The sequence below is a fragment of the Lissotriton helveticus genome, chromosome 12 (assembly GCF_964261635.1).
Source record: "Lissotriton helveticus chromosome 12, aLisHel1.1, whole genome shotgun sequence".
Classification (NCBI taxonomy): Eukaryota; Metazoa; Chordata; class Amphibia; order Caudata; family Salamandridae; genus Lissotriton; species Lissotriton helveticus.
The window spans coordinates 726,965,493-726,992,062 of record NC_136073.1 but is presented as its reverse complement, the minus strand read 5'-3'; the positions used below and the strand labels follow the sequence as shown (position 1 = coordinate 726,992,062).

The window sequence follows — 26,570 nt, the reverse complement described above, 5'->3', positions numbered from 1 at the left end:
TCAACAATCTCATCTGTTTTCACAAACCTTTTAGACACCTCAGCTCGTCCAGACTCCAACTTGTACATATCCCACACATATGGAAAACCAGATCGGACTGTCGAGCCTTCTTCTACATCGCTCCTAAAGCATGGAATGACCTCCCACTACACATAAAAGCCTCCTCCTCACTTCTTGAATTCTGCAAGAAGGGTGGGGGGGGTTGCAAAACTCCCAGTTTATCGCTGAGAAATACATTTATTTTGGAACACTGGTAACAATCACTGGAAGGATAATATTTGTGCACAAAGTGAAGGTTTCATAAATGAAGGGTGGACTTTCTTTGTCTTTCCATAATTTCCTAAGGAGGCTACGTCCACAGCATCCCTAACCTCTTTCCCCCTCCCTTGTTCTTTGAGCCAAAGAGTAAATGGCCAGACACCAGGAAAACACATTGTAAAACTGTCTCAGCACATGCATGAAGTCAACCGAAGACTAACAAATCCAAACTATGCTAACAATCTTGCTAGTACACAAAAGGAAACCCACTGGAAACAGCTCTGCAGACTTTACTGTTAAGGTGGTATTCATCTGTGCACCAAAACCAAAGTCACCGGTAAAGGACACTGTAAAGAGTAAACACACGGCCAAGGAACATACTGCCAATTTCTTGAAGTGAGCCAGGACAAAAGTTAAAAAGTTAATCATTAAATGCGACAGCCCAATGCTACTTTCAAAGATTAGCCAATGACTGAGAAACATTCTGAAGTCCACAAGAGGGATGCCGGATGTGGCAGACCAGAACCTGAAGACCTTGACTCAGGACAAAAGAAACATTACATAAAAATTGTATTAAATACTGCTAGACTAACTGTTGGAACCCTTGCGGAAGAACGGATCAGTCTGGCTGAAGGACAAGGTTCCTTCCAAAGATAAGCAAAGGACTAGGAAACATTCTTAAGTCCACAATAGGTATGCCAGATGTGGCAGACCAGAACCTGAAAACCATGATCAAGGTCATAAAGGTCAAAATAACATTCATTTTACAAATATCGTGGCTACTGCTGGTTTCTAACTGCTGGAAACCTTGTGGATTAAGGAATCAGCCTGGCTGAAGGGCAAGGCTCGGACAGCCGATGCCTTGCATAGATCAAGAGGCTAAAAAAGTTGGAATACAAACTCAACAAATTCTCCCTTCGAAGCTTCAACCATGTGCATTCAAAACCCTGGCACTGAACCATTTGAAAGAATTCACTCAAACCCATAATAGCTTCAAACAAGATGAACATCAAGGTCTCAAATTAAAAATTGTCCTCTCAACAATGAGCGTCACCAAATCCACACAATTTATAATCCCTTGAACGCACTACCAAATTTATGTAAAAAAATCAGAGCGCTACCTGCTTTTCTTCTGAAATATTTTTCCAGGAGACTGCAAAATTGATTGGTTTAAAGCCAATTCCAAACCAACTTGGCAATACTACACAACTTACAATACCAAAGCTGTATTCTGATGTACGCAAAATAAATTATTCTAGATCTAGGATTGAATGACGACAGTCATCTGCCTGCTTCCCATAAAAATGACTGGACTCATAGGTTTACTTCTACAGCCTTCTGCTTTCAAAGCCCAACCCCCATACTCCGCACACAAAAGTAAAAAATGAAAAAAAAGCGACACCACCCATCATCAATGGTCACACAGCCACAATACTCAAACAAATGAGTCACATGCAAGATGCAGAATCAGCAACACTGGAACACATGATTAGGTTACAAATGTAGCCCTAAAAGCATCAATTGAACTCAATAAAAGTGCATCAGAAACCATAGTAGTCCACCTCATTGGAGGTTATGACTCCAGAGGATGTAAGAGAAGAGGATTCATCAGTGGGGATCGAAGTATAGGAAGTCAGCCTGACCGTTCCCAAATACACCGTTATGAAAGTAGTCTGGGGAAGTCAGAGTTGATGGATGATGGTATACTTTCAGCAAGGAGAACAGTTCTGTGCTTTCGTCTTCTATTACGGGTCAGTAGAAAATAGGCATGCAGTGATCATCAACCGCAATGGAAGGCAAGCGGAAGAAAAACTCTTCTTTCCAACTTTCCAGACTGTTGTATTCCCTTACCAGGGGTGTGGAGGAAAATGCAACTTGTGAGCTAGAGGCCAGGACCACCAAACTCTCTGTGGTAGGGAATTTTGGGACACCCGGAGCAGGGCGATGACGGCCCGCCACTGTCCTATTCACAGGGCCCCTGTGCTGGACTTGGACAAGAATACTAGAAGGGCATCAGTCAAGACTTTGTTGAAAGGCTGGAGGGGTCCTGAAGAGGAGAAAGGGCATTGGCTGCCCTTCTCACCACCATAGCATATGAAGCTCCCTCCTCAATACCCACAGTATGGGAGAAAGCAGGCCAGAATCAGGGGAGGTATCTAGGACACTGCACTCACTCAATTCCTCATACCAGTCCATTTCGTGTTCAGGCTGGTCTTGTTATGGTTCAAGCAACCCCTCCCAAACATCCTCCAATCCCAACCCCTCAAAAGAAGGCTGAAGAATCAAACTAGGACCAAACAATGCCGTTTGCACTGGAATCGGTGTCAATTGGCACCAACCAGACTGGGTCGTCGAGGATGAGAATGGGGCTGGCGCCGCTGGGGGTCTAGGTGCGGGGGCTGGTGTTGGTGAACGACCGGCGCCAGTCCGGATCCGCCACCGGATCCATTGGGGGACATCGGGCCACAACCGCAGGCGCGAACCAGATTGAACCTTTCCTGAGCCTCCACGGCACGAAGGCACGCCGGGTCAGGTCACCCAAATAAGAGGCACATGTCGTCATATTAGTCTTAACTGGGCGAGGGTCGCTCTGGTCCCTGGTAAAGGCAGGAAGCGCAGAGCCGACTCCGGGGCAGGTTCCACAGAACGAGGCCTAGGGTGACGAGGCTCCACCATCACGTTGGACAACAGACGGGGCGACGCTGAAGCATTCTTTGACTTCTTGTGCTTTTTATGCCTCTTACCTTACCGATTTGATGACTTTGAGTGGAAGGACGAGGACTTAAGACTTCCCAAGCAGTTCCGGGACCTGGGAATGAGATCTCCGGGGAGATCAGAGTGGCGTCGAACGCCGGGCCGCAAGCTGCTGTAGGGACTGCTGCCTAAAAACCTTTGGAAATAAACAAAAGAAGAGTGTCCAATGCTATGAGTTCAAGCAAGACCACAGAAGAGGAGCACGACAACGGCTTCAATTAAGACGTTTAAGTGGTTTAAAGAAAGCCCTCACTCACCACCTAGTGATGACATGCTTCATCATTGGGCCCACCAAAGAGACCGAGTGTCTCTTCAGTGTGCTGCGACGCCAGATCTACTGCGGAGCGGGTTCGTGAGTTCAGGCAGTGTTGTACGAAAAAAATAACTAGTGAGTGTTGAATGGGGTCCGGTTGAGGGAAGACATAGGTGCCGAGCGGGTGCCGAACGTCGAGGGCGGTGTGCCAATTATGTTCCCACCCCCCTCCTGAGACCCATGGTGCGAATTTTCAACACCAGAAAAGTGCAGAAACGCTCAAGTCGGAAGCCTCCTAAACCAGGAGTCATTAGGCAGAATCAATTTTTCTTCCTAATATTTTTGCACTTTTTCACCATTTTGTTAATTTTCACTCTCACGTCCCTAGGTTGGGGTGGACCTTAGCACGTCCATTTCCACCAGGGTTTATTTCACTAAAGTCCTGATGAATGCCAGGTAAAATCACACCGTTTCATGGCTGAAACATGTCGACCGATACTTAAGAAATTCCCACTCCAATAATTGTGGACGCAATTTCCAGACACATAATTTTAAGTCTCTCCCTAGTGATCATTTCAATAAAGTTATTTTTGATACACTACGGACTGTTTTTAAACATTCAACACTCACTAGTTATTTTTTTCGTACAACACTGCCTGAACTCACTAACCCGCTCCGCAGTAGATCTGGCGTTGCAGCACACCGAAGAGACACTCGGTCTCTTTGGTGGGCCCAATGATGAAGCATGTCATCACTAGGTGGTGAGTGAGGGCTTTCTTTAAACCACTTAAACGTCTTAATTGAAGCTGTTGTCGTGCTCCTCTTCTGTGGTCTTGCTTGAACTCATAGCATTGGACACTCTTCTTTTGTTTATTTGTTACTACCGGGGTTTAAGAGTGTCACTCTACGCTCCCTACCTCTCCTTTTGTTTAGCTAAAAACCTTTGGAGCCAGGAGGCATGCTAAGTGTGGATCTGCCAATGACATGGCGTGATGGCAGGCGCCGCACGGTTTGAATCCAGAAGTCTTCTTCGACATCAAGGAAAAACCTACACAACAAACATTTTTGACAAAATGTTGAAAAAAGCCTGTCAAAAAAGGACAGAGGGTAGCTTTCTTCACGGATCAGCGCTAGCTGGCGCGGAAAGAAAAGGACTGGCATTAGTGCGCCAAGGTGGCACCTATACAGGTGACATGGACATCACTTTCGGCACGGACGAAGCCACGTAGAAAAGACAGACGCCACCTACTGGCACACAAGGGTATTGAGTGAGCAAAAGTCTTCTAGATCCAGCCTGATCCCGTAGATATTATGAGGTAACGAATCTGGGGATAGATGTCTCTATCAGATAAGTGCATACATGGTGAACAAACGATAGAGGAAATACAAATAAAATCAAGTTAAAGTGATTAAAATTAAAAAAACGACATTAGTGGAAGGAATTATGGACTTCTATTTCAATAAACAAAAACACACTGTTCTCGAATGCCAACTTTTGAAAATACTTAGCAATCATTAGTCAGGGTTCTGCAATTCTACTTTTTTCTTCCATTTCTGCTGGATCACAACTTTACAGATTTGAAAACATTATTGAGAGGGCAAAAAGGAACATTCTAACTGTTACCCTCTGCACATGTGTAGAAGCACCAGCTCATTTTACTCACTGGCAATGGGCAGAGTTTTCCGTTCACCTTGACAAATAAATTAGGAGGGAAGTAATCATCCTGTGGGCAGCTGGTTTCACACAAGCAAAACCTGGATGAATAAATGAAGGGGGAACATGAAAATTTGTGGTACAGTTCAAGATGCAAAGGATTGGGTACAACTTTTCAAGTGAAAAAAAAAAGAACAATTTATGAACTCACAAAAATGTTTGGTGACAACAGTTTTAACATGCACTGTATGCAATATTTACCATACCTGTGAAAAAATAGGCAGTGAAGTAGAACATGTTATTGGAAACAATACATTAGTAACCATGCAGTCACATTATTAACAGTGCAAAGGACAAATTTCATTTTATTAACCTAGTACAACTAATATGGGAAAACAATGATTCGCAGATTCCGTGTAGTAATCAACTATGAAGGCAATTGCTTAGCCCGTATTGTTATTGAGTATATCCTCTAGTGCCCAGGTTGAATAACTTTTGTTTGCAACTGCAGTATACGAACAGCAGCAAGGCATAAAACATACATGCTTATCTGTAGATAGTAATATGCTATATACCTACAACATTTGTCAATCATCAACAGAACTGGCTTAATCTAACACCACTGAATGGTATATGTATCATGGCGCACCCACAAAATGCCAGTGTACTCGGTAAATGTTAATCACATTTACCCTAACAAATAATAAACCATTACAGCCTAAAGCCATGGGAGTTTGTGTGCGAGTGTGTAGCCAAGAATCCCCCCCACAGGATTATCCAACCCCCAATAATTGGCAGGACAGAATGTAGGACCCCGTCTTGGTCACGAACTGGGCACCCCTCGCGGAGATGTTAGGCAGCTGCTTGGCGAAGCATCAGCATGCAGGGGACCGCTCGATGTCATCAGAAATGTCTCCTCTAGCTAACCCCCAGAAATGCTTATTAATTTATAATAAAAACCATCCTTGCGATGTATATACAAGTCAGCCCTGTTATGTGTTTGCAAACAGCCCTTTCACCCCAAGGATGAAGATAAAACAACATTGTACAGCATGTACAAAGGCCTTGTACTCTGTGTTCGAGGCATCATGATAATGTTGCGCTAAGCCAATCGTGTAAGCAATGTAGTTTCAGAGAAATTAATCCAACATTGTCACGCACATAAATATGTGCAAAATGTTTTTTCAAAATGTTATTGTGCAGAAAGAGGACAATGTAAGAAAACGTGCAGCGTTGCTACATAGGCCTAACTCAGGCACATAACATTGCCACTTTAATATACAGAATTGGGTGAACCTAGGAGGTTTATCTTTTAAGTGAAACTATGTAATAAGCTTGTGTTGTTACAATTCTAAAATAAACAAGCAAGTTTCTTGTGAAAATTCCAGTGGTAGTGTGAATTGGGGGTGACCCAGTGTGGGTTTTACTACCTGAGCTGAGGGTTGAACGTCAACCAAAACAAGCTAACCGGGCAACGCAAGCAGAACAGAGTCCCCATCCATGCTTACAGGGTGGCCCATATCAGCCTGAGGCTTGTACCTATGTAACCGAGGAAAGTATGCAGGGACCTCTAATCCTCCACAAAGAAGCACGACAAAATGTAGAATCAACTGACGTAATTTAGAGCTTCATGCACGGCGCTGATGTTTTCTCACACACTGTCTACAATGTACAAGCCAGCACACACACACCGCACTCTTCCAACAAGCATGCATGCTCCTGCTGTACCTAGTGGATAATTCTGAGTAACAGCAGGCGACACAAGCAGCAGCATTATGTTTGAATATTCAAACGGCGCAAACTTAGCTATGAAGCAACAAGGCGCCGTACATTATCCGAGGGTTTGGAAACAATATAGAAGATTCTGTACAGTAAGTGGGGATTACACAAATACATTTTTACAGACACTATATTTCTTATTCTATTTTTGAGCTCTGGGATATTAGGCACTTTGCCCAGAATCATACGATGTGGACTCAAGTGTGGATGCTGGGATTCAAACCTGAGGTTTGTATGTGTTTTTGTATTTACATGCATCATTAACAGTGTGAAGTATGCATGTAAACACATGAACTCACATGTATAGTTTAAATCATATAACTGGCTTTGAAACAAATTTCTTTTGACGTGTAGAAGTGTGATTTGCTAATGTATGCTAACCATGACACATTTCTGTGCAAAATACCATCTTGTCCAAAATGGAAGTCATCTCTACCATCATTAAGTGCTTTCCTCTCTGTGTACATCTTCTCCCCTCAAGCTCCGCAGAGCAGTCAAGCCGCAATCTACCAATTTATTTTCCACTGCTGTTATTGTTGTCATGTTTCTGATGAACCTTCCCTAGTTCATCTACAACTTGTAATATATTGTTTCTTTACTTTACTGCACTGAGACCTATTCATTCACATAACACTTTATTGTTGATGTATGAGTAGGTTTACCTGCAGCCTGAACAGAGGTTTATGAAACCATGTGGTAATGCACTACTGTGCACCTCCCTTACTCCAACTGCAAAGATTGTCACACGTGACGTATTCACCACTGATCCAAAATAAAGTAAGGTTTGCAGATGATTATTTGAGGACAAGTAGGTTTTTAGACAGAATACTGTTTGCAAATAGAGGGTATAAATTAGACAGTTTTTCCTTTGTTAAATGCCAATAATGTGCTACATGTGTTCTCACTGAGGTTTCCCCACCTCCAGAATCCTGAATTTCGTTAAGCACGTCGTGCAAAAAAACTAAGGTAATAGAACCGTGCTCCCAGGAACTGAACACCCATATAATCGAAACTGCACTTCCTGCACCTCCAACGTTTGGGTCTAGTAGAGTGGTGTCCATCTTCTGCTTTCAAGGATAAGGACTCTTCTCTTCTTTTCTTTTGTGCTCTTTCAAGATAGTTCTCCATTTAATGGACCAATCTCCCATACAGGAGGCACTTTATCAACAACTTTTAAGCAAGAGCAAAACTACTAGTGCTCAAGGGTCACCAGTGGCTTGAAAAACGTTGCCGCAAATGCCCATGTAGCAGAAAAACAAAGCCCAAGGATTATCTTGAAGTGGTGGCACATCCTGCAGTGTCCTCCCAAAAATTCAAAAGTCTAGTTATTATGCGTCTATTCCTGCGTAGCCAAAAAACATCTCTAAATAGTCGAGTCGCAGCCACACCATTCATTTTGCCCTTTCTCTTCCACATGTGCAACGGATTACGTCCCAGGGAGCTTAAATAGTATAACATGGCGGAGGAGGAGCAGTTGTTTACAGAGGTTATTCTTGGCAACGAAGATAGGATGACTGGAGGAAAGCAAGACCAACCTCTTGGGCTGGAGAGAAGTAGCTCAAGGAGGAAGCAGGGACGCTTCGAATTATATGCAACGCGGCATGCCGAAGGAGCCCGTGATCACAGGTCAAATATTAAAAGTAAGTTACACAGAAAGTTAATTTTTCCCTGCAAGTATCTCAAAGTTCAGTGTTTGCACATCATACCTTAGAAGTTTCTCACGTTGATCAAAATGGATGTAGCGGGAGCTTTTGATTTCTTACATTCTTTGGTACAAGAAGCCATACTGAACAAGTGATGTCACGTGTAGGAATTAATGGTGCTAAAAAGTGGGACTGGCAGGGAAGGCAAGTAGAGCTAAAGATTATTTTTTAATACCAAAGTTACTAACAGAATAGGCCTCGGCAAACTGAGAGCTATTCCCGTTGTCAATGTCTTTTAGCCATGTGTTATGGAGTAGAGTGGATGTATGTGATGTGGAGATGAAATATGTGTAGTGTAAATATGTGGTGTGGAGAGAGTGTAATGGTGCAGATTCACGTGGAGTGGCATTGTGTGGCGTCAAGTGGCATGTAGCGGGGTTGTAGCGGGGTTGAAGTATGTGGAATGAAGTTGAATTATATTGAGTGAATTGCAATTATGTGGCGTGAAATTATGTGGTTTGTAGTTGGTTATTTGAGGACAAGCAGCTTTGAGTATAATACTGTATGCAAGGAGAGGGTGCAGATTAGACAGTTTTTCTTTTATTAATAGCCAATAATATGTTACATGTGTTCTCACCGAGGTTTTCATACCTACAGAATCCCAAATTTCGTAAAGCACGTCGTGCAAAAAACTAAGTTACCAAAACCTTGCTCAAAGGAACTGAACACCATATAATTGAACCTGCACCTCCTGCACCTCAAACGTTTGGCTCTAGTTGAGTGGAGTTGTGTAGTGGAATTATGAAGCATGGTGACTCAAACATTAGAGTGTAGTGTAGTGAATGCAGGTTGAGAATGTGGAGTTCGCTGTTAGATGCAGAAGAATGAAGATGTGTTATACTAAGCTGTAAGTGTGGCACAGTCATAGGTGACTACCCAGGTTGGGGAGGATGCAACAGCGAGGTGGTGGTAATCTGGACGACATCGCAGAAGGAGCAGATGAAATGTTGTCTGACAGAGAGTACTCTTGCTAGAGATGAGGATCAGTTTGGCATCCATAGACACCAAAAGAGACACTCTAACCCGCTTCCTTGATGATATCTAAGAATGCAGAGATTACCAACATACAAGGATTAACATGGCAGAAAGGCACATTTCAGAAACGGAAGACAGTATGGCTGGGCTGATGAAGGAACAAAAGGATGTGGCTGCCCAATTGGAATGCATCAAGCAGAAAAATTAATATCTCGAAGGGAGGTCAACCGTGTCAATGTGCAAACCTGAGAAATATGTTGAAGATATGCTGATGGACATATTTGGACATTAGAAGCTGTTGCAAATGTTCATCGTCAAACGCACATACTATTTATTTTCTGGTAACCCACTCAATACCATGAGCACCACCAAGGCCACTTATTGCCAAACTTCTCAACTATAGAGATTGTGACAAAATACTTAAATTGGCAAGATAAACAGAAGAAATCACCCATAATGGTTCACTGATCAGTTTTTACCAGGAATTTACACAAAAAGTCCTGGAGATGAAAAGAAAATTTGGAAAAAAAGAAACTACAATCCTTGGGAATACAATATGCTATGTTCTACCCAGCCAAAATGAAGTTCACAACAAAAGGAAAAATGCACATCACATCACGTTACAAGGCTGCAGCAACCATCATAAAGAACTGCTCAATAGGGCAAAACAAACAACCGCAGTCAATCGGAAGAGGGGCAATCACTCAGCAATATAGAATAAGGACATTGATATCCATAGAGCAGCAAAGGGGGAAATAATGTAATATGTTAACATCAATATTATATCCTACAAAAAAGAAATAAAAGGGACAGCACCACTGCCGGACCAATTGGGGTGCAAGCAATTAATTACCCCCAGGGGGTTGGTATTTGATAATATTACACAACATGCCTACCCAGGCATGGAAATCATATTCGGACCCAGGAGATCACAAAATGGGTGCCTTCCAACAATCAGACCTGTGAATATATAGACATTGTCACAAATAAGATGAGAAGAGGAGCCACCATGTTGTCAAATATTACAACCCCAATGAAACTGCTGCCTGACCTTGTAGGTTGTTGGGTATGTTGTTTGGATACCACAGGAGAGTTCACAATAAGCATGGGGTAGAGGGTGGGAGAACAAAGGGGGGTGTTAACAGCAAAGCACTGATTACACATCCCAACTGTAAGAAGGCGTAGAGAAATTACAGAAATGGGAGAGCCGACTACAAAATGCACAGTAAATGATACAAAATTATGGAAATGACACAATGATCCTACTTAAATTAAAATTAATGTTGTGAAAAGCAAGTGTTTAACAGCCCCAGGAAAATCACAATATGGGTGCCTTCTGTGATGAATGTATGACGGAATTCCGCATGCGTTTTTCAAGCATTCCTTAGGAACTCTGTCATTTGAACGAATGTGTGTTTAGCATTCATTTGTTCTGCACGCAAGTACTTTTAATGAATTGCCATAGGGGGCGCTGTATAATGGGATAGTTTACTTTACGATTCCAACTCCAGTCTGTGCAACAGTAGGGAAGGTGTTGGACTTAAATTCCTATACCACTCCATTGCGCCCCCCCTGAAGCAAGTCGCTGTAATGACTTGCGTGCAGAACGATTGCGTGCAGAAGACGAATTTGCTTTGTTGCCGGCACTGTGAAGGCACAGAATGATTACGACTTCATCATAAAGGATGTTTCCCTTCTGTAGTTGACGAGGATGGCTATTTAATTTTTTTTCCGGTGACCACCGGTGATAGGCACGCCTCATATCCGTGGGGGGACTCACCTGTTGTTTCAGTGAAGTAATACTGTATTCTGAAGTCGTGTTCTGTACTTAGTGGGTACTGTGTTTAGTTTTTCATCAGGCAGAATGTTATTCCTCCAACCTTTTTCCTCTCTGCTCCTGGTCCAAGTGGAAAAAAATCTTTCCTACATCATTCTAGAGTATGTGGGGTAATCTCTCTTCTGAAAGAAAATGTTATTTATTGTTACACTGTTTGGGTTGTGAGGGGCAGGACGTTTTTGAAAATCTTCTAAATTTGGGAAATCAGGATGACTAGTTGAATGAGTTTCACAGGAGTTGGAAGCTGGCTCTGTATATATATATATATATACCAAAGCAACATATAGTGTGCACAGAGTCCAGTGGATCCGCAAAGGCTTAGAGAGGTTACCGTAGATAATACCTTATTATCGATTTGTGGTAGTGTGAGCGAGCAGTAAGGCTTTTTCAGAGGGCAGTGTTAAACATTTATTGAACACACTCAGGCAAGAAATGATTTCACACACTAAAAGACTGAACTCTGACCAATTTGTTTTGTATACAAATATTATTTAATTGTATTTTATTTCTAGAACCAAGTAAGGCCTGGCACTGGTGAGTGTAATAGTACTTTGCAAGAATACTGCAGTTGAATGCAATTGATTTGATTACAGGTAAGTCAAATCTTCATAAACAGTTGAAACTACAATACAGGTATTTTGCAATTACTTTGTGAGTAGTTGTTGATTACTTTTCTTTTTCAGAATAACTTTTACTACTATGTGTTGTATATCTAGATACAAATCAAGCACAAGGAAATAATGGACGGAGTGCTGAAGCTTTTTAAACACTCACCCCAATCATGGATCTGGGTTGAATCCATCATCGTTCTTTAGCTCACTTCGCCAACCCAGTTCAGACACAGCTATATGCAAATCAGTCTTGACCCTGTGCCTCATGGGAACAGTCCAGCCCGAACTGCTAAGCCATGTCTTCCTTGGACCGGAAACAAGCATCCTGGGGCCGGTTTCGGGCTAACAGCCCTCATCAGCCAGGCTAGCTTGACTCCAGAGGCAAATTGAGCAAGGGACCCACGTCTGGACATACCCTGCCAACTTAGGGCAAACACAAGGCAATGATGGATGGAGTGTTGAAACTTTTCAAACACTCACCCCTAGTCACAGATCTGGGCTGAATCCATCATTGTTCTTTAGCTAAATTCACCAACCCTTGTGTATATCTAGATACCACACTGGGACATATCCTGGATAAAGGTAAGTAATGCAATGTGTTATAAAATAAAATAAAAACACTTGTATGACTTTTCATAGAATTTTCAACTCCACACTTGGAACTTTTTTCACAAAAAAGCAGTCAATGCAATCCTATGGGTGGAAATTAAGTTACCGGTTTACAGGTAAGTACTTTGTTTTGGGACTTGGGTTTCTTAGGTTAGAACAAGGGTTCCCCCAGGGTCAGGGATGCACTCCAAGAGCACCCTCCGCAGCACCAGGGCGGCCAGGTGCAGAGTGCTGAGGCACAATGTTATCCAATGGTGGATAGGGGGCCTCCAGTTGGTGGCTGCTCATGAGCAGGCTACCAAGTTGAGGAAGCAAAGCTCCTAGGATTAAGCTCTGGGTAAAGGAGGGTTCAAATTATCACACAAAGTGTACCCACAGAGGCACAGGGGCGGCTGGGTGCAGGGTGCTCTTTTAGCATCGGGTGCCCTGCTGTTTTCAATGGGGATTCTCCGGTTTCAACAAACACTACAGGCTTGAGGAAGAAGATCTTCTGGAGGCAACCACAGGTTGGAGAGGTAAGTTTGGATTTCGTTGGATGCCAGGTCACTGTTGGATGGGCCACCCAAGGCCGTGGGGCGTAGGGTGCAGGGGTGAGTTTTGCCATCTGCTTTTTATTACCGGTTTCAGTCACTGTCGAGGTGATCCTCCAGGCAGGGGCTGCAGATGTTGTCAGGAGACTTGAGGTAGGTCAGGGATCACCAGATCCAGGTCAGGATCGCGGGCGAGACCTCCTCTTGGTGTTGAGCCACTCGAACTCGGGCCGTGGGCGTCAGGTGGAGAGTGGTGCAGACTCGTGGATTTGGCCAAAGCCAGAGTCTGTTGGTGAGCAAATCCGATGCTCACAGGAGACAAAGTCTTCTTGTGGAAGGCAGGGCAGGTCCTCCGGGTTCTGGGGGATGCTGACTGCAGGACACATCGGGATTCCGCTGGAGCAGGTCGAGGTCAGGACAGGCCGGTAGGGCTGAGGACAAGTCAGTTGGTGTCCTCCTCTTCTTCCTTCGGCACGGCTCTTTGGTCCTTCATGTTTCTTCTTGTCTGAGGAGGCCAGCTTTGGGGTTGCCCCTAAATAATAGATTTAGGGGTGTTTCAGGTAGTTACAGGTTGGGACCAATGGGTCCCTTCTTTGGGATGAGTACACCCACTATTAAGCCACCCTCCAGTGGAAGGGGTAATAAGCCTTACTCTAATTGGCTGGATCCCCATCTTTAAAATGGCAGGGACTGTGTGTTGTGCTTCACCTCGTTTCCCCCACCAGAGGGGTGGGGTTGGCAAAGGTGGGCACACCTCTCCTCCTATCGTGGTTTTCCCACTGATTCTCCCGCCCAAAGTGGGGGTCAGAAGCGGTGGGGCCAGTTGCTGGGAGCAGCAAATGGCTGGGTAAGTTCACAAATGCGGCAAGCCTTTGAAGCTTCCCCTTCATGGACCCTGACAATCCTGCGGGAGGAGGCTTGGCACCTCTACTGAGGATGTGCTTTGTTTCCAGACCCCGAGAGCGGGAGGCTCTCGACACAGGGATCCAGAAACATGTCTGGGGATGGCCGCTAGCGAGCAACCTGTCAGCCAGGACACTAGAGTTAAGCTGTTTTTCAGGGGGCATTTCTAAGATGCCCTCTGAGTGCATTTTTCATTCAATCCAACACTGGCAAAAGGAGTGTGGGTCTAATGGGCTGAAGATATAGAACTTAACAGTTTTCAGAAAAGCAATTATGGTGCTGTGGAGTTTGTAATTACAAACTCCCAGACCATACACTCTTTATGGCTATACTGCACTTACAATGACCAAGAACAGATTTAGATATTGTAGGGGTGCAGAGCTCATGCACCTGTACCCTCACTAGTGGCATAGTGCACCCAGCTAGAGAGGTGGCTGACCTGTGCCATAGGCATTGGGTTGTAGGCATGGCACACAGGGATGTGTGCCATGTCGACTCTTCAATTTTCTCTGCACCAAAACACACAGCCTGCAATGGAACTGTGTGTGTTAGGGAACAGTGCCTCTAAGGGTGGCACAATAGTTGCTGGAGGCCTTCACTGGCCACAGGGCCCTTGGTATCTAGGGTACCTTTTACAAGGGACTTCCATGCGGCCAGAGAGGTGCCAATTTGGGGGTAAAGAGTACAGTTTTAGGGAAAGAACATAGGCCCTGGGTATCTGGTTGTCAGGAACCCAAGGCACACTCAGTCAAAGAGCATCAACATCAGGCAAAAAGTGAGGGACAACCATGCAAAAAAAGGGGCACTTTTGGCTCTACAGTACCTGCCTATGGTTAGCACTATTCTGGAACATCATCATTTTGGCATGAGATAACAGAATGCTGGTGAGAGTATGTTACATCTTTGAGAAAAGTAGCTTCTACTTGTAATTTTGGGGCTGCATTAGAAGAGCGCATCAGGGATTAGTTTACGCTCAGATGTAGCAGGAACAAAATTAGAGGTGATTTATAGGTTACAGCCTCCAAATGAGGTAATTAGCATTGCTAAGCCTAGTGAACATAAATTAGCTTTCAATACTGTGCCATACGCCATCGTCATGCAGAGGATGCTGGATGTTGGCATCGTAGGTATCACCACAACATTTCTGGAAGCCTTTCTAGCGGACAGGAGCTTCCGAGTATATGAAGACTCCTTTGCTTCCTCTATCCATCCTCTGTAGTGAGGGATTCCACAGGGCTCTTCGCTTAGACCTACACTGTTTAACTTGTATGTACGCCCCCTGGCTGAAACTGTCCAGTGGACACGGGTCAGTAGGGTTGACGGCAGGCCTGTTTGCTTTGACCAGGTCCATAAATTCATTGTGTGAAATGTGTTGGACGGAGCAGAGAGGCTGGGTTAGAGTATTCTTGGATTGTTGTTTTGGAAAAGGGTCGGTCCTGGTGATTTGTCTTTGTTTTAAATAGGAGACCAGCGTGTCTCCTTTGAACGTGTAATGATTTGCCACTTTGTTTGTGAAATCTTGAGTAACTGGATGAGCTCCTTCCAGGCAATTTGGTTTACGAAATTCATTGAAAATTTTGTAGAATTCTTTATTTGCACATTTAGCATTTTGAATTCAGACTGAATAGTATGTTTTCTTAGCTGTTTTGATAGCGAACTTGCACAATCTGCTAAGTTTCTGTAGGCAAAGTTTATTTTGATTGGTGTTTGTTTTGAGCCAGGCATGTTGCAGCTTTCAAACTTTTTTTTTTATATCTGTATTTCTCCAAGGTCCCTGTTTTCTTTTGTTCTGTTGTGTCGTGTCGTTTTTAGTGGTATTAGGATAGCAAAAGCTCCAAATGGAGTTTGTTCCACGGTCAACAGGAGGATGCATGTAATGTGGTTTTTAGGTGTGTCGCTTTGTGTTGTTTTATGTTGGAAAGCAAGCAAATGGTAGTCTGACCATGTGACTGGAGTCATTGTTTGAAAGGTAACTAGTTCTGTATTAGCTAAAATGACATCTAGGATGTGTTCAGCGATGTGTGTGATATGCTTAAAAAGTAGTCTGGTGGTGCGCTCGGGGATGTCTAAACACCAGAAGAGGTGCATGCCCTTGACAAATGGGGAGACCTAAAAATGAAGCAACGTTGATGAGAGAAAATGGGAAGCCTATGAGCGGGGCTGTAAGTCCAGAAGCAGATACAGCATGTCTCAGTTCAAGACCGAGCAGACCTAAAATAAAATCTACCAAGCCATAAAACCGACCAAATTTCAAATTATATGGGAGATCACAGCTAATATGCATGTCTTACCAAATATAACCTAAAAACAAGAGAATGATGTCCAGCCCTACATTTAATGTGAAAAACCAAGGATATCCATGCCGGAGGAAATACAAACTTATACTTCACTGAGGCATCTCGAGAACAGCAGATAAGTATCCAATCGATTTATAGGGTACAGATATATAAATACCCACAGAAAACAAGACCAGAATTTAAGCTGCAACTAACTACAAAGCCAGGAAATATTATGCACGCAATATTTTATTTGCATAACCAAAGCACTTATGTATTTTCCATATTTTCCAAATGAGGCATAATCATTTCAATTTTTCCCATTTTCCAAGGCTCATCTGACTCCTCTACTAAGAGTGGTCTACAAGGGAACCTCTTTCAGAGGTATGATTTCTCCATTCACTCCTGCCCCCCACATAATCACCGTTAACCTCTGTCTGCTATGGGTATGTGGAGAGAGATAAGTTGGGTGAAATTTAATGTGGCAGGACAAGACTTTACTGATGGTGAGACCACAGATGTGTTTGGGTTGGATCAATGAGATTGGCTGTACTAATTTAATTCTCACATTTATTATATCACTAGTTTGTGAGTAGGAGCCCCTGCATAGAAATGGTGAAGATCAATAGCCCTCTGCTCTCCAACCAGTTGCACAACTGTGGTGCACTAGCTGGCACTGTCTGAACATGCATGATGCTATGCCAGTAAAGGCTTTAATTAGTTGACCTCTCTCAGTGAAGGAATGCATTTATGTACCTCTGATATAGAATAATTGCAGAAATGTCTGGTCTATGAGAATGCCTTGTATGGAAAAAGTTCCTCACTTTTGAAAGGAAAAGTCTAACCAATAGAGAAGAAGGCGAAGACGCAGAGATAAGACTTTCACATGGAACTTATAAGCCTCATTTTGATGGTTTGGGCTGGCTACCTATGAGCAGCTGTGCCACATTAGACTTTGCCTCAATATTACTGAATGAAGGGCACTGAATGTATCTAACCACTGGTTTCATAAGACTACCAACTTAGCTTCTGCGATGGTAAGCATCAAACCACAGTATCACACTCTGAAAAGGGAGGGCAGATGTTCAGCACCACAGCGATGGCCCAGCTACTCCCAGGTTCAAGGAGGGAGTACAGTCTAGCACACCTGAAGCCATAATCCAAGATCTTTTTCCATTGGATCCTCATGCAGAACCTTTTTGCACGATTAAAAATGACTTTACACAAATTATTTATCACTTGGGTTGGGGCTGTGGGACGTCACAAATTCTAAACGTACAACAAAATGATGAAAAAAGCAATATGCAGCTCTCTCTTGGCTCATTGTTTTGGAGAGAAAGTGTTCAATTTGGGTGTTTTAGAACGGAGCGATCGTCCAAGTCAGCCAGCTAAATTGCTGAGGTATGCCTGGGTTTAGCACACGCTAAAGCCAGTAACTGAACTGATCTACTACACAACATCACGAGACAGCAACAAATGGGAATTAGTATATGTCAATCATCATAAAAGCTTAAGTGCTTCTAGTTTTGCAGTCAATTACCTCGATGTGAGGCCTTTAAAAAGATGTGATTAGAAGTAATTGCCCATTTTATTATTCAAAGTGTTTCTGCAATTATATCAAATTATGCTATTTGAAAAAGAAAGTTTCACAAGAAAAAATAATTGAGGTGCTAAGTGGTTTCCTAAATGAACCTAATTAATCATTTCTGAGAATCTGCATGTATATGTGAGATCTAAGTAAAGGCAATTAATGAACCAGCCAGCTAAAGTAATCAACCTTCAAGAAAAAATTACTGAGACCGCCAACAGGTCATCAAAACCTGCAATTTTCAGGAATGCTTACACCTTGGAGTGGGCTTAAGACCTACAACGGTTTTTGGACTGTTCTCATTCATTCTCCCTGGTTGGGAGCTTACACAATTCTGGGAGGAAAAACTTTGTGCATGTGTTTACTATGTTTTTTCTAATTAACTTTTGTAATTCTATGTGGAGGTAATGTAGGTATACCAGTGACTTATTCTACAAGTTGCTACAAAATATGGAATTGACAAGGCTATTTTGGAGGAAAGGCTCTACCAGGGCACTTCAGACGCTTCCTGGGGTGAACACAAGTAAGCATACCTCACAGTAAAGGTCCTTCTGATCCGTTACTCACTGTAAGCACCAAGATGTACTGACAAAGCCACCAGTTTTGATTTTTCTATAGTAAAACGTGTTTGGTGTCCCGTTGGCAATGTTGTAATGCTGGCACATAAGATTACAACCAGCGCCAGTTTAAATGTGGGTGCTAGCGCTCAGACTCGTGAAGTCCCATTCTATCCAGCCCAAAACTGCCATTTTAAATACCCTGGTTTTCTAGGTCAATATTTAGTTAGCAAACAGGAATTTCTCCAAGTAAAATGTTTGAAGATGAAACCAAAAACTAAATAAAGGTCACATACAAGGAGTGGTATTTGTACAGAATCCATTTTTGGACACCATCATCCCTCCTCTTTACCTTTCGCTCCCCATTTCTCAGGGCCAATGTCATCACTTCCTTCATCCATGAATCTTCATTCATCTTTATACCTCAAATGCACATCCACCGCTTGTCTCCTCACTTCCCTTTCATCCCAGAATTTTCACTCCTCGTCACTGTTCTATAGTCCTCAACCCCACTTGACATCACTCCAACAAACAGGCTCCTTCACTCTCATGTTTCAATTTTCATCCCCGATTTACAACAACTGGTCCTTGTGTTGCTCCATGTCGTCAGAATCAGAAATCAGAATCCCAGATGTTCCTTGAACCTCAGGTAACGTCGCTACAACTGCAGAGCGGGTATATTAAAATAAGCATTGTGCAAGCGCAAGGGCACCATCCAGTCACCCAGGGCAGAAAGAATCTGATTTCATGGGTTTGAGATTTTGTTAATAACACACACACACACACACTACTTTTCTTTTCTTTCAGAGAGAAAGTAACCGATGATGGTAAGTGGACCTGCAGACGAGTATCAGTCAGTAGTCTCCTTGGTGGTGTTACCGTGAGGTGCCTTCTCTCTGTTCCACACATTTTTTCATTGATACTTGGGTGGCTCTATGATGGTATAACGTTTTAATTAGGATACACCACAACCAAGCGATTTAGATAAGTCTGGGAGGGAGTTATAAAAGGTTTAGGTTACCCCTCTAGTGTTGGACACGTAGATTTTGGTGTGACTATTAATGATTAATGGTTTGTAATGCGTTGAGTGGGGGGCGGCCTGACCATTTTATCCCCCTGTAGCTCCTATTGTGTGGTTCAGAAAGAATCTGAACCAACATGAACATTTTGATTATGTCCTTCGGCAGGAAGGGATTCAGGGATAAGAGTTTCAAACCAGAGTCCGCCTTGACCCATGAAAGGGCATATCCACTAGCAATGCCTGTACAATGTTTGTAAATCTAATGCAAGAGTGTCTATGAACGGGGCGTGGCTTGGCGCCCGAAGGTGATGGCGCCGTTTGAGTGAGGCTCCGCCGCGGACACGGGAGACTCCTCCTTTATAAGTGCCTTTCCCTGACAGGAGATGCCGCTTCACCGCCTAAACATCCCCTGGTGACCCTAAGACCCCAGAAGATTCCTCGCTTGCCGCTGGGACGCAGTTCTCAGCTGAAATAAATTCGCGCTGACTCGCCGTCAGCGCGTCCGCCATGATGCGCTCTTCATGAGCTGGCGCACCTTCTTTGTTCTTTGCCGCGCGCTGAGTCCCATGAGCGCCACAATATCGCCGGATGTTCCCGCGTCCTCCTGAAGATCCCTGCTTGACCTGCAGCTGATAAATATGTCTTGGCAAGTCTTTTACTACTCTACAGGTATGGCGACCGCCATTTTGTTTTGAATTGCGCACTATCTTCTGCTTGCCTGCATATAGAGTTGCTGCTACGGTGTAGCCTCTTTCCTTTTTTGCCTCATAGGACTCAGCCTAATTAGTGCCTACCAGACTCAGTCAATCCTATCTATACCCTATTAGTGCAGCAGACTACTTGTTGCCAACGGGTTACTGGCACCACCTGTGCATGTCACCGCAAATGTACTTCAAGTGATTGACTCTCCGACATTTTGGATGGCAGAGGCTCCTCTAATATGCATTTCCTGCTGGCTATTGGTCTTCCTGCTTGTTCGGCGACATCGTGATTTACAACTGTGTTGCTCAGCATTTTCCTATGAGGCTGCCTATGTTTTTTTTTTTTTTTTTTTTTATAGGAGAGGCTGGTTTCCCTGTGCACAGGTTGTGCATATCACAAGTCTTTCTACTTTGTTTCGCTGCCTTGCCTACTGCTTGCGGATCAATGTTTATCGTTTTCAAGGTTTTTTGAAACCTATTACATCTGCTGCTTTCCCTGCGTGCAGTTAAGCGCTTAAGCGCTCCTCTTTATGACTTATTTCATCAGCTCTCTGTTCTGGACTATGTTTTTCGTGCTGATGTGACATTCTGCTGTTCGCCTTACCCGCTGCCTACGTTCAATGTCCTCTCTATTTAGTACGCACTCTTAGCACTGCGGTTCACATTCCTTTTTCTCTGAACTGCTTTTTGTGCTTTTAGCTGTTTGACTTTTACTGTGGAATTACCTCTTTTTCCGTGGTTCTACATTTTGTGTACTACTTGCCAGCGCAGTTACAATTTACGATATATGGGTAGGCTCAAGTCTTTATCTCATCAGCCTCATACCACAAAGTCTGTTTTTGTCAAGAATTCTACAGTCTTTACTACATTTTCCAAACTAGAGGATTCCCTCGTCTCCTCCGGTTCGGATACTGCAATGGAGCCCTCTCAGCCTGCACCAGGGAAAATCAATACTAAGAGACTGAAAAAGGATCCCCCTTCACCACTCAAACAGTCTACGTCTGTCTCCATGGAGATGCTTCTGGACGAAATCCGATCTTTCCGCCCTTTTTTGGAGGAAATCAGATCCCTTCGTCCTTTTATGGAACAAACCAATGTCAAGCTTCAGGCTCTTACAGACAACTGGTCTCAAATGGATACTAGGGTATCATCAGTTGAGCACTCGGTCACCTCGCTTCAGGATACATGTTCCACTGTCTCTCATTTGAATTCCCAAGTGTCTATCCTTCAGCGGCAGGTGGAGGAGTTGGAAAACAGGAATAGTTGTAACAACCTTCGTACTTATGGTCTGGTGGAAGGACTTGAAGGTTCGGACTCACTTTCCTTCTTCAAATCGTTCCTTCCCAAACTGCTCCATCTGCCAGAGGGCACGAATATCAATATTCAGCGTGCACACCATCTGGATCGTCCATCTACTTCTGCCTCCCCTTCGCAGAGACCCAGAGGCGTCATTCTCTACTTTCTGGAGTACACTGATCTTCTGAAGGTTTTGACGGCTGCCAAATCTTCTCCAAAGTTGCAATGGTCTGGTTCCTCCTTGTTTTTTGCCCAGGACTATGCAAAAGCCACTGCTAACCGTCGTAAGGCCTTTTTGAGCATGAGAGATGACCTTCGTTCAATGGGAGCACGATATGGCCTTTATCATCCTTGTTTGTTCAAAGTCACCAATAACAACAAGACTACTACCTATGAGGATCCAGTTCGTCTGCAGAGCTTTATCAATGCGCACAAGACTTCAGCTATGGACTCTTCTGGTCCTTCATCTTCTTCTCCTGGCTGAGTTGCAGCTTTCCCAGTTGATGTTATGTTACTGCATTTAGCTCTTCTCATCTCTTGACTATGTCTTCATTCACTATGTCTAATCCTTTCAAGTTTAGGTGCTGTTCACTATTGTCTATGTCTTCGACTTATTTTTATCTGTCCACTAACCCTTGTTCCTCTTCTTCATCTGCGCAGGAATTCTTCCCCGTTTGACGATGTCTCCCTGGTTCCCCGCCCTGCCGACCTTGGATGTGTTGCCTCACCTATGTGGTTCCATCCCTCCCCAGTTTCTTCTCATTCTTCCCTTTTGTAGGTACGTTTTCCCTTTGTCTTTCCCCTATTTTCTTCTTTTTGTTCAGTCTTCTCTCCTTTATGTTTCTTCTCCTTTTCTTCTCTATGGTTGAAACCTTTAGCATCTCACTTGTTCGCTTGCCACCTCTCTTACGTTGCATTGTTGTGGTCTGCTTCATGGTCTTTTTTCTTCTTCATCTGACTCCTTTACAACTTTGTTCATTTTCTATTTTCTTCTCTCTATTTGCATATTTTCCTAGTCTCGTTGCTCTCTTCTTTCTTTTTCTTTCCTCAATCTCCATTATGCATCTATCTACTCTTTTATTTCCATTTTCTTTTTGTCCATCCTTATTTATGGGTCTTTATTCTAATTACATTTATGAAGTATTATCTGGTTTTCTATTTAAATTATGTCATTGAACATTGTATCGTGGAATGTTAAGGGTATTAATTCTCCGATTAAGCGTCAACGTATTTTGTCACATCTCGCCAAGTTGAATGTTGATGTTGCGTTCCTCCAGGAAACCTACCTTTCTGATATAGAATCTGCTAAGCTTAAACGAGGTTGGGTAGGTGAGGTTTTTTATTCACAAGGAGATGGTAAACGTAATGGTGTTGCAATTTTGTGTCGTAGATCTCTCCCCCTCACGATTATTTCCCAAGAATCAGATACTCATGGCAGATGGACACACGTCAGACTATCGCTTAGAGGTGTTCCAATTTCCCTCCTTAATGTTTATGCTCCCACTAATGGTGAACCTCTTTTTTGGGCTGTGTTCTCTCAACGGATCACCCAATTTATGGAAGACCACTTTATCCTAGCTGGGGACTGCAACCATCCCCTAGATCCTTTCATTGATAGGAACTCCGACGCCACTTATGTTCCCAATAAACCCCACAAGCTTTTCTCCCAAGCCATTTCCCAACATAAGCTCGTCGATTCCTGGCGACTTTGCAATCCAACCTTAAGGGAGTTTACTTTTTACTCACCACCTTATTGCTCCCAGTCGTGTATTGACTATATTTTTGTTTCTCACACTCTTGCTCAAACACTCACCGCTGCTGAAATTGGTCCGATTATCCTCTCAGATCATGCCCCTGTTGTAATCAGCGTTGATGTGCTTCCTAAGATCGATGGGCCCGAGAGATGGCGCTTCAATAACGCTCTTCTCTTAGATCCTAAATTTACTGCCTCCTTCACTACCTTTTTTGATGAATATTTCTTATTTAATGATACCCCCTCCCTCCCGAAACACACCATTTGGGATGCTTTCAAGGCTGCAGCACGCGACTTTATCATTGCCTATGTTGCAAAGAAGCGTAGGACTGCTCGCCTGTACACTAAAAATCTCCTCTGTGACATTAAGAGATTGGAGCATGTCTACTTTACTTCACACTCAAACGATAGTCTGACTGCCCTTGTCGCTGCCAAGATGAAATTTAATGAAAAGTCCACGGAAGATGCCTCCTTATACTTGCTAAAATCTAGTGCTAAGTTTTACGGTGGGAGAAATAAAGCTGGAAAAATTCTTGCTAATTATTTGAAGGTCAAGCATAACAGAATGAATATTGAATCCATTTACGACACCAACTCTACCTTACGACATAAAGATGCTGACATTCTCACTGAATTTTCCAGTTTTTACAAAACCCTATACACCTCTGAAACCCAACCCTCTACCCAATCTCTCACACATTTCTTTTCTAATATCCAAAAACCTGTACACTTTCCTATTGATCTTTCCTCCTTGGAGAATGACATCTCGCAGAAGGAATTGACTACTGCACTCAAATGTCTTAAGCTTAATAAAGCCCCTGGACCAGATGGCTTTACCGTTGAGTTCTACCTCCACTTTTCCAACTTGTTAATCCCGAAGCTACATTCTCTCCTCACCACTTTTGTTGATCTAGGTACCTCTTCAGGCACCTTCTCTGACGCACATATCTGTTTAATACCCAAAGAGGGAAAGGATGCACAACATTGCAAAAATTACAGACCCATTTCCCTCGTTAATATTGATTACAAACTCTTCGCCAAGGCGTTGGCGATAAGATTGGATCATTTACTTCCTGATCTCTTAGGTGAAGAGCAGTCTGGTTTTGTTAAGGGTCGATATATTACTGACAATTCAGACTTTTATTCAATATATTGTCAAAATCGTCACACCTTCAGAGTTCCCTGGCAGCGATCGCCCTAGATGCCGAGAAGGCGTTCGATAGGGTCGAGTGGCCATATCTTTTCCACACTCTTGGATGGTTTGGCTTTGGCCCTAAATTCACTTCCATAGTCTCCTTATTGTACTCTCGACCACAGGCTGCGGTCTATGCCAATGGTCAGATCTCCTCCTACTTTGATCTTGGTAGAGGCGTCCGCCAGGGCTGCCCCCTTTCACCTTTCCTCTTCAACCTTGCTTTAGAACCCTTTTTGTCCAAGCTTCGCCAGAATACCAACATACATGGTTTTCAAACTGGGGAATCCCCCATCAAACTTGCTGCCTATGCAGATGACATTTTACTCTTCATCTCTAACCCCACAGAATCCATTCCCGCTTTCCTGGAGGAAGTGCGGAATTATTCTTCAATCTCTGGCTACAAACTCAATAGTGACAAGTGTGAGATTTTGCCCTTGACGAAGTTCACCTTTAAACCCGACTTCAATGCCTCCAATTTCACCTGGAGTCCCTCTCACATTAAATATTTAGGCTTGCATATCACTCCTTCCATCCCAGACAACATCTCCCTCTGCTTGACCAAGTGCTCTCAGAAAATATCCGACCTTACAGCTAGATGGCATCCCCTATATTTGTCTTGGTGGGGTCGCCTTGACACCATCAAGATGATGTTGTCTCCTATAATTCTTTACACAATTTCCAATATCCCTGTTTCTATCCCAGCCAAATTCTTTAAAAAGATTAACTCGATCCTCTCCTCTTTCTTATGGCATAATAAGAAACCAAGAATGTCCCTTGTCAGACTCATACGCCCCGCTCTTGAAAGTGGAGTCAATTTTCCGGACTTTTTAGCGTATCAAAAAGCCTTTTTGCTACGTCAAGCTTCCTTCTGGCTCCAAGATCCCGCCTCACCCTGCCCTTTGTGGACTAAACTTGAACGTCTTCTCCTTTCCCCATTCTCCTTTGCTGAATATATTTCCTTCTCGCGTAAGCCCTCCTTGATTCCTACTCCTATTCATAAATTCACTGTCAAGCTCCTTTTATCCTCCAACCCTCCTCCCCCATGACTGTGGCTGCATTCCTCTCATCCACTATTTGGCATAACAAATATCTTTTAATACATTACAAACCCTTTTACTGGAAATCCTGGAGGGCCAGAGGGTTGCTCTGGATTTCGCAGTTGTTCTCACATTCTACCTTTCTACCTTTCCACACTCTTTCTTCTTCCTTTGATTTGCCCTCCTCCTTTGCCCCCAAATACCTTCTACTTAAAACAGCTGTAATGGAGGTCTACACACGGCTCACACAGGTTTCGCCTTTCTCCACTTCTTCTGACCATGCCCTCCGACTTCCTTCTCTTGCATACCACTCCTAAAGCTTCCATCATTTACAAGCATCTTCATGCTCACGCATCTGCTAGACCGAAGTCTAAAGTTGAGGAGCAGTGGGAACAGGACCTTGCCGTATCTTGGCCAATATCCTTGTGGGACAAGGTATGGACAAAGGTACGTAAAACATCTAGAGCAGCGTCCTTGGCGCAATCCTTATTTTTCATCTACAACAGGTTGCTCCATACGCCTTTCACCCTCAACAAAAGGTTCTCCACTGTCTCAGACGTTTGCTGGTCCTGCTCCTCAGCTCACGCTACTCTGTTTCATATGCTCTTTCTTTGTAAACATGTGCATGATTTTTGGTTGCAGGTTTGGGCCCAAATTAATGTGATTTTCCATACGTGTATTCCCTTTTCTCACACACATATCTTTCTAGGGAGCCTCTCTCCCTGTTGGGAGGAGACTGAATTACATGTTCGTATTGTTGATCTGCTCCTAGCTGTTGCATTCCAACAGATTACTATCAATTGGAAGACCTCCTCTGCCATTTCTTTTAAAGCATGGTGGTATAATGTTTGCCATAACCATAGACTTGATACTGCTTTTGTTTTTCCTGCCCAGTTGGCAACCAAGCGTGCAGACCTATGGCTCCCTGTTACAATGTATTTGGATAATTGTGTAACCCGTTCTTTTTGTCCGCGACCTGCTCAGCAGGAGGTTCCTAAGCCCCCCTGATACCCTTTTCATTTCCTGTATTTTTCTGCATTATTATCTGCGTTGTCCTTATTTGCTCCTGTTTTTGATGCATAATTATTGTACTTTTTAATTTTTATTCTTATTGCCCATGATACACTTTCTTTCTTTGTTCCCCATCCCCCTTCTCTCCTTCATTTCTCTTGCTTTATTATGTACTGTTACCTTATTTCATGATTAATAACATTTTCTTGAACTAAAAAAAAAAAAAAGTGTCTATGAACCATTACATTGGTACCAACTGACCTGCCCAT

General features: G+C 43.4%; 1 protein-coding gene across 2 annotated transcripts in view; it reads right to left on the bottom strand.

Annotated features, from left to right (window-relative positions):
- Nucleotides 1–26,570, bottom strand: part of PIAS3 (protein inhibitor of activated STAT 3) — a 324,307-nt gene that overhangs the window by 191,444 nt on the left and 106,293 nt on the right. For both annotated transcript variants that reach the window (XM_078670587.1, XM_078670585.1), the window contains exon 5: nucleotides 4,930–5,020. In XM_078670587.1, the coding sequence (XP_078526713.1) occupies nucleotides 4,930–5,020 (91 nt within the window). The remainder of the gene's footprint in view (nucleotides 1–4,929; nucleotides 5,021–26,570) is intronic.